Source organism: Budorcas taxicolor, chromosome 8 (genome assembly GCF_023091745.1).
Source record: "Budorcas taxicolor isolate Tak-1 chromosome 8, Takin1.1, whole genome shotgun sequence".
In the NCBI taxonomy this organism is placed as follows: Eukaryota; Metazoa; Chordata; class Mammalia; order Artiodactyla; family Bovidae; genus Budorcas; species Budorcas taxicolor.
In genome coordinates, this window is record NC_068917.1 from 26,304,289 (window position 1) to 26,318,050 (window position 13,762).

A 13,762-nucleotide genomic window follows, 5' to 3' on the forward strand; every position below is an offset into this window, starting at 1 on the left:
CAGCATAACTGTGTTGTCAAAATTTCATGGTGGGGGTAATTAGGAAAAAAAAATCTCAGAAGACTCTGTCAATAGGGGGAGGGGGGCAAGAGTGAAAACAACATTTGTGAAATGCTGTCCTAACCCATCTGAAAAGTGCAAATTGAAAAGCAAAAACAAAAGTAGAAAGTACGAGGGAACTTTCAGAAAATGGAAACCATGGGCTCCTATTTAAGACACAGGCCTGAAGGAAGGTTTTCAGAGAACCTAGAAAGCAGGTTCACAGAGTCACCCACCTCCCCAGGCCTGAAGCATCTGCAAGGTCCCCGATGGCCCCAGCCTGGTCCTTACTCCTGGCCCTGCTGCTGCTCAGCTGCAATGCCATCTGCTCTCAGGGCTGCCACCTGCCTCACACCCACAGCCTGGCCAACAGGAGGGTCCTGACGCTCCTGCAACAACTGAGGAGGGTCTCCCCTTCCTCCTGCCTGCAGGACAGAAAAGACTTCGCATTCCCCCAGGAGGCGCTGGGTGGCAGCCAGTTGCAGAAGGCTCAAGCCATCTCTGTGCTCCACGAGGTGACCCAGCACACCTTCCAGCTCTTCAGCACAGAGGGCTCGGCTGCTGTGTGGGACGAGATCCTCCTGGACAAGCTCCACACCACACTGGATCAGCAGCTCACTGACCTGCAAGCCTGTCTCAGGCAGGAGGAGGGGCTGCGAGGGGCTCCCCTGCTCAAGGAGGACTCCAGCCTGGCTGTGAGGAAATACTTCCACAGAGTCACTCTCTATCTGCAAGAGATGGGACACAGCCCTTGTGCCTGGGAGGTTGTCAGAGCAGAAGTCATGAGAGCCTTCTCTTCCTCAACAAACTTGCAGGAGAGATTCAGGAGCAAGGACTGACACACACCTGGTTCAACACGGAAATGATTCTCATGGACCAACAGACCACACTTCCTCCTGTGCTGCCATGTGGAAGACTCATTTCTGCTGTCATCATGCATTGAATTGAATCAATTTGTCAAATGATTTCAGGAATATTAAGTGACATCATGATCTACTCTACAGGCACTACTCCATTGCAGATACTCAAGCTGATCCATCTACTTATTTATCTATTTGGACTTTTATTTATCTAATTTAATATTTATTTACCTATATATAAAGAATTAAATTATTTTGTTCACATAATTATGTATGTATACTTAAGGGAAAAATATATTTTGTATTTAGTCAATTTATGAGTTTTCTTCACTCATTAAACCTTACTATAAAAAACTTCCTTTGTTTTTCTTTAAAAAAGAAACACCAAGACTGAGTATGCAACTTGATTAAAGAATGTATTTTACATTCCTTCACCCATCTTTATGATTTGCACATTACAAGTAAAAACATACTTTCTCTAGCCAGGTGGTGTGTTGCCCTCAGGACCTAGACATGAGCATTATTAATCCAATCATTTTTGTAACTTTGATTTTTTTAATGGAAAGTAACCTAAAAACAATAATGAGTTAATTTATAATAAAATGTTAACTATTTTGAAAATAGTATAATTAGTAGTAGAAATGACTATCAGTTAGCTTGAATGCTACAATGAGAGGGAGAAAAGTGGAATTCCCCTAGTAGAAGGTGGATCAAGCTGTGAAAGGATGTAAAAATAAAAGTTAACTACTTTTCATTTCAGTGCAAATTTCATTTCAGTGCAAATGTTCAATGGATATTGGAGATGGCAATTTACAAGCAATTTCATAAAGCATAAGGTGTAACAGAAGTACTGATCAAATAGGAGGAGTATAGAATGAGAAAAAGTATAGAAATAGTATAGAATGAGAAAAGGAGTTAAAATTGAGTGCCATGACCTCAGTCTTAAAAGGGAGGGAATGCCACAAAGGAAGCAGAGATGGAATGGCCCTATGTTAACTACACAAGAGAGAATGGTGAGAAGACAGAGATGCAAAGGCGGCAACCACTTAAGACTCAATGCATTCACGAACATGTAGATGGAAAGTGCTTCCTACTTGGAAAAGAGATGGCATGGGCCGCCTTAATGAGAGCTTGCTTGGTAGAATTAATCAACAGACACCATAGTGGACAAAGTGGAAGGATGGAGAAGAGAAGGTAATAGTAATATGTATAGAAAATGGTTTTGAGATATTTGCTGTCTCATTTGAGGAGAGAATAGGGTGGGACTTAGAGTGGAAGGTGGTTTTTTTTTTCCCCTGCTCTGCAGTGTTTTCCCTTTTTGGAATACTTTGCTTATGAAGAGAGTTCATGGATTTGATGCATTGAAAACACATATCACTGTTTAAGATCTGATTTACTTTAAATTATGAAATTTAGTAACACATAGTGATAAAGTATCATTCTTTTGATTGCATTATAGAGTGTTGAATGTCAGGAAGCTGCTCTGTGGTTGAAAGCATTTGCTGCACGGAAACAGATGGAACTGACCTGATGATGGGGTGGAATTACCCACCAGGAACTATATTGGGTTAGGTGGCATTTAATAAGAAACAAAGTCCCAATGTCACTGTTTCCTTTGGGGATTCTCTTTAGTTCTTTCACTCTCACCATAGTTAGAATAGCATTTGTTTTCCTTTTACCTGAGTGCTTCCAACACAGTGACAGCTTTCCAAGAAAGCTGAATGGAGAAGAAAATCAATGATGTATTGAACATTATGGAAAATCATGGTACAGGCCCTCCCTTTATGTTTCCATTTTTACTTGCTTATTAAGCTACAACCTCAAAATGATACAGAAAGTAATTCAGAAGTAGCAAGACAACCACTTCCCAGAAAAATACTAAATGAAATAGAACATATAAAATTACAAAGACTCTGAAATCAGGAAAGCATGAGGGCTGATTACCTAGCATCACAGACCCTACAGCTCCACTGTGAGATGAAAATGATGATCCAAGAGGCTCAGTAGAAATGTACTCAGTCAGCTAATGATGCTTATTAACTACTTCTCTTAACAAGGTCAATAAGTGATTCAATAGAAAATTCTGATGGGAGGTCTGATGGAAACTCTAAGAATACTCTGTGAATTTGGTGTAATTATTATGAACTCTAGGCTCATAACAGAATGGTGAACAAGACATACACCTTTCTCCTATGGTGGTGACTTGTCAAACACATCTAATAAATCTGTTTTCAAGAAGACCAATCCAGTACAGTAAGCCAGTGTAGTTGATATACAAAATCAAGAGGGCAGAAACAAAGGCAGAACTAGAAGTAAAAACAGCCCAATTCCTCCCAAAATGAATGCTAATGATCACTGTCAAGGCCAGTTTACCTCCATTCATTTGTCCAGTCCATCATCATCAACTTTTAACAGACATTTACTGTACTAATAGCTGAAGAACGCAGTTTGAGGACACACAGCAAGTATCCCAACTAGTCTCAGATACACTAGAAGTTTAGGAATTATGAGATCCAGAGTCAAAATAACAGTGATTAAAGTGCAAAGGGCTCTAATGTATTCACCTACTTACCCCTGTACTTTTCCTCAGCCGTACTATGTATGGTGTTTAGAATAGTTTTGTTCATATAATATCATGTTCAAATTTATAATGTATTCAAATATAAGAAAAGATACTTACCTTTATTGTTTTTCAAATTATTTTCTCCTTTAATTTATGAAACTCTTCTCCAGAAGATAGCTTGGAATTGTAATTCTTATAAAAAGAAATAGCTTAAATTCACAATGCATGCTGAAACATAGATGAAAAATTCTACTCATTACTTCTTTCAGCAGGTTATAACTTAAAACTGCATATTTCTATATCAGATATATGATTTAAAATTGTTTATTTCTATATCAGATATATTTTAAGTTCTGAAAACACAGAGGTGGAAAAACCAGATGAGAAACCTCTTCTTTTGGAGGGTTTCATTTGGAAAAGAAAGGTTATAATTAATAATTAAGCAATAATCATGCTTAATCATTTAAGTTTCCTGTTACAATGAGAGCTAGACAAAAGGGGATTCTCCCACCAGAATCTGGTTGAGGCCTCTCGAGAAGGGGAGACAGCTGATTAGTCTATAAAGTGCCAAGAAACACCTAAAAACAGATTTTCCATTTCCCATTGGTAGAAGCTTATGTGGATGTTGTGCTTTAGGATTAGAGTATAGAATGAGAAGATGACCTAAAGCTCATGAGGACCTGCCACTCTGAAGACTGAGAAAGTAAAGGAGAGTCTGCAAAGGGCCCAGAGGTGGAGCATCCAGTGCACTTGGGAGCCAACCTGGAGAAACGATCTCCCCAAAGCACCAGAGAAGAACACAAAGGGTTGAGAATCACACGGGTTAAAGTTAAAAAATGATTTCTATGTGATATTAGATCCTGCATAGAGTCTAGACTCTGTCAGGACATAGTGGTAATCAAGGAAATCACTGAACTTCCCTGAGCCTCAGTCTCCTCAAATATGAAGTAAGTGAAAATGTTCATAGTGTTTGGAGTGTCAGACAAAGCAGAACATTTAAGAGCACTTAGCCAAGTATCACCCACTGAGTGAGGGCTAAACAGGTAGTGCCTGTTTTCTTTTCTTTCGTACAAATCTAAATAGGAATAATGAATTCTCCTGCCCTCCCTCTTTCACTGACTGCAAAACAATAACAACCTAAATAAAAGTATTGGGGGAAGGTGTTTCATCAATTGTATGTAATTATATACATGATAAAATAATAATATATACATGTGTGAAAACAAAGTAATAAAGCATACTACATATATAACATACCATATACCTATCTGCTTATTCTGATACATGGCACCATTCTGCTTCATCTCTGCTCCCCTGGGTCTCATTGTTACACTCAAATATCACAATCATTCACTTCCTCCCAGTGTTGAAATCCCCAGTGTGCTCTCCTCATTCACCCTGCATGAAGGCGTCCTCTCCATTCATACAGCTGTGTCCTTCTCCATTACGCTTTCTGGTTGTCAATTTACCCCAAGACAGCAAAGCCAACAACCAAAAAGCAGAACCTGAGTTAATGTTCTAGGTCTGTCAGACACTCTCTGATGACTTTACCCACTCTGCCTGAAAGGCACTGCAGGTCCAGACTGTCCAGCCTCCCAGAGAAACACAGTAAATAGAGGGAACTGCACCACAATGAACAATGGTGGAGACTCCAGGGGCTCCTCTGTGCCTCTACCTGGGCTCTTCCACGTGCTGATTACACTAGGAGGAGCTTGCCTGGGTCAGGAGTCTCATTTGCTCAAAAAGCCCAAAGCACCGGAAACTTGGAGTTGAAAGTCAGCAGCAGCTTGAGAACTTGGAAGGAGAACAGAGATATTTAAAGTGTTCCCTGGAGCAGCAGCGGGTCAACACGGAACAACACAGATGAGCTGCACTGAGGCAAGTGTTTCTCCACAACATTCCTTTTCAGAGACAGAGAAGACTGAAGCGGATGCTGAGAGCAGAGACAGAGCACAAAGGCCTGGCCACCAGTTGTGTCCCCAGCATGGGAGATGCTCACAGCACAGCAGGCTGCAGAGTCCTGGAAGGGGCGACGGCCACTCCCGTCACAGCTGCAGACTTGTGTCTTCCTTATGACCCAGCAAGTTATCACAGAGCAGGGCAATGGGTGCCTGGGGACAATGCAATCCAAGGAAGTTCTTAAATTCCATCCTGGTGTCTTTGCATCTCAGAGACAAACACAATCAAACAAGATTGAATAGAAGGGGCACAGGCAGGGCTTTTAATACATTTAGCAACAGTGGGACAGAGCCTTCCTCGCAGGACATATGACAGTAACATGCACACTGGAAGATCACGTTTTCTAAAGGTAGCAACGATTTTTGTGGAAATTCATGTATTTAGTGTGGGCAATTGGGAAAGAAGACATTGATGGATTGATTCTCTCTCTTCTCTCCAGTTGGTACATATAGCACTGAGTAGATGCTTTTAAAGATAGAGGACATTTAAACTACGTTTTAGGTTTGGAACCCTTCCAGAGGATTAGGGCCCTAACACTAGCAAAAACCATTCCTTTAATCCATTGTATATTCTTGCCTCCTTTGTCAAAGATAAGGTGTCCATAGGTGTGTGGATTTATCTCTGGGTTTTCTATTTTATTCCATTGATCTATATTTCTGTCTTTGTGCCAGTACCATACTGTCTTGATGACTGTGGCTTTGTAGTAGAGCCTGAAGTCAGGCAGGTTGATTCCTCCAGTTCCATTCTTCTTTCTCAAGATTGCTTTGGCTATTCAAGGTTTTTTGTATTTCCATACAAATTGTGAAATTATTTGTTCTAGCTCTGTGAAAAAATACCGCTGGTAGCGTGAAGAGTCGGACACGACTGAGCGACTTCACTTTCACATTTCACTTTCATGCATTGGAGGAGGAAATGGCAACCCACTCCATTGTTGCCTGGAGAATCCCAGGGACGGGGAAGCCTGGTGGGCTGCTATCTATGGGGTCGCACAGAGTTGGACACAACTGAAGTGACTTAGCAGCAGCAGCTTGATAGGGATTGCATTGAATCTGTAGATTGCTTTCGGTAGTATACTCATTTTCACTATATTGATTCTTCCAATCTACGAACATGGTATATTTCTCCATCTGTTAGTGTCCTGTTTGATTTCTTTCATCAGTGTTTTATAGTTTCCTATATATATGTCTTTAGTTTCTTTAGGTAGATATATTCCTATGTATTTTACTCTTTTCATTGCAATGGTGAATGGAATTGTTTCCTTAATTAAAATTAAAAGCTTCTGCACAACAAAGGAAACTATAAGCAAGGTGAAAAGACAGCCTTCTGAATGGGAGAAAACAATAGCAAATGAAGCAACTGACAAACAACTAATCTCAAAAATATACAAGCAACTTATGCAGCTCAATTCCAGAAAAATAAACAACCCAATCAAAAAATGGGCCAAAGAACTAAATAGACATTTCTCCAAAGAAGACATACGGATGGCTAACAAACACATGAAAAGATGCTCAACATCACTCATTATCAGAGAAATGCAAATCAAAGCCACAATGAGGTACCATTTCACACCAGTCAGAATGGCAGTGATCCAAAAGTCTACAAGCAATAAATGCTGGAGAGGGTGTGGAGAAAAAGGAACCCTCTTATACTGTTGGTGGGAATGCAAACTAGTACAGCCACTATGGAGAATAGTGTGGAGATTCGTTAAAAAACGGCAAACAGAAGTGCCTTATGACCCAGCAATCCCACTGCTGGGCGTACACACCGAGAAAACCAGAATTGAAAGAGACACGTGTACCCCAGTGTTTATCGCAGCACTGTTTATAATAGCCAGGACATGGAAACAACCTAGATGTCCATCAGCATTTGAATGGATAAGAAACCGGTGGTACATATACACAATGGAGTATTACTCAGCCATTAAAAAGAATACATTTGAATCAGTTCTAATGAGGTGGATGAAACTGGAGCTGATTATACAGAGTGAAGTAAGCCAGAAAGAAAAACACCAATACAGTGTACTAACACATATATATGGAATTTAGAAAGATGGTAATGATAACCCTGTATGCGAGACAGCAAAAGAGACACAGATGTATAGAATGGACTTTTGGACTCTGAGGGAGAGGAAGAGGGTGGGATGATTTGGGAGAAGGGCATTTAAACATGTATACTATCATGTAAGAAACGAATCACCAGTCTATGTTCGATACAGGATACAGGATGCTTGGGGCTGGTGCACGGGGATGATCCAGAGAGATGATATGGGTAGGGAGGTGGGAGGTGGGGGTTCAGGATTGGGAACTCATGTACACCCGTGGCGGATTCATGTCAATGAATGGCAAAACCAATGCAGTATTGTAAAGCAAAATAAAGTAAAAATAAAAATTAAAAAACTAACCATTCCTATATTACTGCTAAAAATATCATTTTGTTAACAAATGATTTCTTAAGTAATATTTTTATTTCAACCCTACAGTATTATTTTTGATGTTTAAAAGACTGAGGTTAGAAGTTTAAATAAACACAACCATGTAAGATCATAAGGCTGACTCTGGAGTTCATTCCTGACCCTCCCTGCTAAGAAGCCCATGCAAACTGGTGCTGCTGTGCTCACCTGGGCAGCACATACACTAAACCTGCACTGCCTCTGTCCATGAAGCCTGTATGCTCTTCCATCTTGGTCACGCATGAGGTCTCTTCAGTGCCCACATCATAACTAGTAGCTGGAAAAATAAAGAGCAGGAGGTCTTCACTGGACTAAGTGGACGACAGGATGACCCGTCTGGACTGGAGGTGGGAAATGGAAGAGAATGAGAGTGAGAGCAACAGGCTGACCTGAGGCGGTCTCCTGGGAGAGGTCCTTGTCGACTGAAAAACATCCAACAGTGTGAGAGCCAGGAGTTCAGTTTTGGGGAAGACTTCCTGAGGACTACAGGCTGGAAGACAGCCTCTCCTTGAGGACCTGCTCAAGGACTTAGTGGGAGGTCAGTGTATACGTGTTTGTAGTGAAGGGGTTACATGGCATCAAGCTCATATCTTGATAAAAGGTGGCTGAGAGTCAGGAGGAACAGATGTCTCTGTAACAGCTTTTCTAAGTATGAGAAGTTGCAAAAATTGGGTTCAAAAATTTTCTCTGGGAATTATCTAACTCTCTGCTGGCCTGTTGTGTCAATTTTCCCAGCCTCATTCCTGATCTCCACCCTTAATTCCTATCAGGGTGTATTGGAGGTCAGGGACTGCAGTGGGTATAATGACTTTATTCGTGTAGAACAAGATGGCAAATGACATTTTAGTTGTCATCCTGAAGAAGAAACATCAGAGCTAAAATGGGTAGGTGCTTTTTCTTTGTTCTCAAACTCACTGGAAAAGTCAAGAGTTAAAACAACAAAGATTTCAGGAGTTAGTCAGCTCCTGTAGGTTTAATAACATTATTTTACTAAATTTCATTGATGAAATAATTCATAAAATCTTAAGAGTTCTTGCTGTGTGGCTTGTGGGATCTCAGTTCCCCAATCAGGGATTGAACCCGGCCTGCAGCAGTGAAAATATAGGATCCTGATGACTAGACCTCTAGGAAACTCTAGGAAATGCTTTCTTTTCCTTCTTCATTTGGCAGACATATCTATTCTATTCTAACTACACAATAGTGATTTTCTGTTTTTGATTAGAACTTAGTTCTGTTCACTCAGACCACACCCAAATCACCCCACAAAACCATAGACAGCACCCTTTGGCGTTTGTAGTGGATTCGGGTCCTCTGTCATCTCACTCTCCTGGATCTACTTATTTTGTTCATTCCTAAATATCATCTTCATCTGAACTCTTGACTTTTTTAATGGGCTCTTTAAGAAAAAATCATTGCAGACCCACTAAGGTGTTCTCTTATATATTTGGTACCTTAGGAATAGTTCAGTTGTCAAGATTTATGTTTCTCTCTAGTTGCATGACTGACTATAACCTAATAATGTTAGTGAGAGGACTGAGTTAAAATTTGAAAGAACTTAGAGAAGTGGCTAGTCCCTTAGTAGCAAGCAATAAAATTCAGTTCTTATTTTTTAATATCACAATTACTATTATCTAGAATAAGATTAGAATCTTTAAAATCATTTAATTCCTTTCCTTTTAATTCCAGCTTTCCCAATCATCTTCTCAGTGCCCAGGGGTATTTATCACCTACACAAATGCTCAGCAAAGCTAGATTCCACGATCCTGCCAGAGAGGGTTATTGTTCTAACAACTGGGTTCTGCTTGTCAGTCTCTTGTGAGCTGGTGGGTGTGTCTTATTCCTTCTTTCCTTATTACTGATCCCATGTGGATTATATGAAAGAAACATCAGATGACTATTATACAAAGCTGAAAGCAGTCAATAGAGCCAGGGCTTGGCCTTTATTGAGCTTCTGTCAGAAGCAGCTGTGCCCCAGCCCTTCCTTGTTCATATTGGCCTCATCCTTCTGCTCTGCCACAGCCCTGTCCCCAGCTGTGCTGCACTGAAATTTGCTAACTCAGAATATGTCACTGTGTCACAGGAAAACCACTTCCCTTCTTCCACATTCATGACTTTGAAGACTTGCCCTTGCTTTGTTTTTGTCCACAAAACACATCTCCAATTGCACTTTCTAGGAAACTGGCAAAGAGAAACAAAATCTAAAGTCTTGAAAGTGATAGAGATGCAGCCCCTATGGCTTTCTTTACTTTCCTTTATCTCATCATGAATTAGAACTAGATCAGGACCACTGAGATAAATCTTGCCCAGTAAGTCACTAAGTGAATATAGGGTATTAAAAACTAAATGAAGTATTACATTCAAGTAAAGGAAAAAAGGGTGTTTCTCCTGACCTACTAGCCTGGTCCTCACTGCCATGAATTCTCAGAGGAACAGAGATGCCCATGGAATTCAGCTGGCTTAAGCAACAGTTAGAACTGGACATGGAACAACAGACTGGTTCCAAATAGGAAAAGGAGTATGTCAAAGCTGTATATTGTCACTCTGCTTATTTAACTTATATACAGAGTACATCATGAGAAATGCTGGGAGGATGAAGCATAAGCTGGAATCAAGATTGCCAGGAGAAATATCAATAACCTCAGATATACAGGTGACACAACACTTATGGCAGAAAGTGAAGAAGAACTAAAGAGCCTCTTGATGAAAGTGAAAGAGGACAGTGAAAAAGTTGGCTTAAAGCTCAACATTCAGAAAACGAAGATCATGGCATCTGGTCCCACCACTTCATGGCACATAGATGGGGAAACAATGGAAACAGTGTCAGACTTTATTTTGGGGGGCTCCAAAATCACTGCGGATGGTGAGTGCAGCCAAGAAATTAAAAGACACTTGCTCCTTGGAAGAAAAGTTATGACCAATCTAGATAGCATATTAAAAAGTGGAGACATTACTTTATCAACAAAAGTCCATCTAGTCAAAGCTATGGTTTTTCCAGTAGTCATGTATGGATGTGAGAGTTGGACTATAAAGAAAGTTGAGCACCAAAGAACTGATGCTTTTGAAATGTGATGTTGGAGAAGACTCTTGAGAGTCCCTTGGACAGCAAGGAGATCCAACCAGTCCATCCTTAAGGAAATCAGTTCTGAATATTCATTGGAAGGACTGATGCTGAAGCTGAAACTCCAATACTTTGGCCACCTGCTGTGAAGAACTGACTTATTGGAAAAGACCCTGATGCTGGGAAAGATTGAAGGTGGGAGGAGAGGGGGACGACAGAGGATGAGATGGTTGGATGGCATCACTGACTCAATGGACATGAGTTTGAGTAAGCTCTGGGAGCTGGTGATGGACAGGGAAGCGTGGCGTGCTGCAGTCCATGGGGTTGCAAAGAGTCAGATACAACTGAGCAACTGAACTGAACTGAACTGAATGAACAAATGAAGCTCAACCCTTGGCTCTGTGAAATAGCTTCTAATCAAAAACAACATCATCATTGAATCTCCTACCTCAAGCTCAGAAAATTTCAGTAGAACAAGTGCTCACCAGTAAAAGGGTTGAATAATTAAATCTATACTTGGTCAAATAAAAATTATTTGTCTGCTAAGTCTAGAGCTTCCCTGGGAGCTCAGATGGCCAAGACTTGTTCTGTGATGCAGGACACCCAGGTTCAATACCTGGGTCCTTTTTATTTTTATTAAGGTTAAGGGAGTGCAGTTGGATTAGTTCCTCCATTTACTTGCACAAATACACATTTGCTCTTAGTGTCTGAGGGCCGCTGACACTATGGACACCTGAGGACACGGATCAGGAGAAGAGGAAGTCACCTCAGAGTAACAGGGTCCTTCACACAAACACTACAGGGGAGAGGAAAGGGGTTCTGGGCAATGAATTTTTTCTCAACAAGTAAACAGGCCCTCCACAGAAAGGAGATTTTCAAGTCTTCAGGATTCTGAGGATTGAGCCTGCTCTCAGGGAGGGTATCCATCAGGTTTGGAAGCAGACCCTATCACTCTAGAGGACAGGGTGAGTCTCCATGTCATCTCTCCCTTACGAGGTGCTGCTGGGAAAATACCATTGTCCTACATCTAGAGTCTCCTCACCCATGTTCCCTGAGAAGAACCAGGATTCTGGTGGAATTATTGGCTCAGTCTGTGGAGGAAAACAGGTCTCCAGTAAGAAAATGGTGGAAAGAAAGGGTGATGTCTGTAACAGTCCTGACCTCAAGGAAAAAGGGACTGTCTGTAACAGTCCCTGACCACAACCACAGGGACCTGCAGGAAATTGTTCTAGAAAGAACGGATACATGGAAGAAGATCTTGGACTCGTAATAATCAGCCTCTTCTGTAAATCAAACACTGAAGAAAACCCATGATTTGTTTTAAAGAGGTTAATTGCCAGAGTGATCAGGTAAATTCCTAATAAATATGGAAACCACAGAGCTGAGACAGACTAGATTCCCATGTAAAGTAAAAGGGGAAAATGGAGCCTAAGATCAGGGCTACAAATGTGTTCCTGGATAAGAGGAGAGCAACATTTATGCATGAGAGACAAAAAGCAATAATGTGTGTAATTACAAAAGTACATCTGACTTAAGACAAAGACTTTTCTCAATTCATTGAAAAATTTCCATTTGGCTGGGAACATTTGAAGTTATTGGGAAATAGATAATAGTTTAGATTGTTTTCCTTGATCATACTGTGAATACATAAATGAAAATCAAAAAAAGGAAGTAAAAGTGTAGAGAAATGACTAGAAAATGAAAACTACCATGTTCCCTATTTAATGGCCTCACTTAGAAAGCATGGCATCAGAGAACCTACCTCAAGGTTCACCCAGAAGCCGTCTCAGCCAGCCCAGCAGCCGCATCTTCCCCCATGGCCTTCGTGCTCTCTCTACTGATGGCTCTGGTGCTGGTCAGCTATGGCCCAGGAGGATCCCTGGGCTGTGACCTGTCTCAGAACCACGTGCTGGTTGGCAGGAAGAACCTCAGGCTCCTGGAGCAAATGAGGAGACTCTCCCCTCGCTTCTGTCTGCAGGACAGAAAAGACTTCGCTTTCCCCCAGGAGATGGTGGAGGACGGCCAGCTCCAGGAGGCCCAGGCCATCTCTGTGCTCCACGAGATTCTCCAGCAGAGCTTCAACCTCTTCCACACAGAGCGCGCCTCTGCTGCCTGGGACACCACCCTCCTGGAGCAGCTCCGCACTGGACTCCATCAGCAGCTGGACCACCTGGAGGCCTGCCTGGGGCAGGTGATGGGAGAGGAAGACTCTTCCCTGGGAAGGACGAGCCCCACCCTGGCCGTGAAGAGGTACTTCCAGGGCATCCATGTTTACCTGAAAGAGAAGGAATACAGCGACTGCGCCTGGGAAATCGTCAGAGTGGAAATCATGAGATCCTTGTCTTCATCACTCAGCTTGTAAGAAAGGTTAAGAATGATGGATGGAGACCTGAGCTCACCTTGAGATGACTCTCGTTGACTAAGATGCCACATCATCCTTGTATACTCACCTGGGGTCATTTCAGAAGACTCTGAATTCTGCTTTAGCCACCAAATTTATTGAATTAACTCAGCCAATACATGTCAGTAGTAATAAGCAAGTAGACACAAAAGTAATCAAGTATGGGGATATCAATCCATAAATGATGACTGCCCTGATGTTATTTATTCTTTATTTAGTTAATGTAATATTTTATCTCATATTTATATTTTCATATAAAAGATGTATATGTTTACACTGTATCAAAATTTAGAAAATATATTTCCCTATTTCATTAAAATTGTTATTTATTAAATAGTTATCAAGATAAATTTCTTGAGTTTTTATTTTGAAAACCTAAATCCTATTCTGTCTACATATACCTATCATAAAATAGTATTTGCTCACTTTATAC

General features: G+C 41.1%; 1 protein-coding gene and 1 pseudogene across 1 annotated transcript; both read left to right on the forward strand.

Annotated features, from left to right (window-relative positions):
- The first annotated feature begins 308 nt into the window (after window positions 1-308).
- On the forward strand, window positions 309-878 carry LOC128052432 (interferon alpha-1-like). The gene has a single exon (XM_052644992.1). It carries the CDS (start codon window positions 309-311, stop codon window positions 876-878), a length of 570 nt encoding a protein of 189 aa, XP_052500952.1.
- An 11,793-nt stretch (window positions 879-12,671) lies between these two features.
- Window positions 12,672-13,290, forward strand: LOC128052299 (interferon omega-1-like; annotated as a pseudogene).
- Window positions 13,291-13,762: the final 472 nt, after the last annotated feature.

Bases quoted from the DNA above. Each gene is read 5' to 3' on its own strand.
- LOC128052432 (XM_052644992.1), top strand. From the start codon at position 309: ATGGCCCCAGCCTGGTCCTTACTCCTGGCCCTGCTGCTGCTCAGCTGC.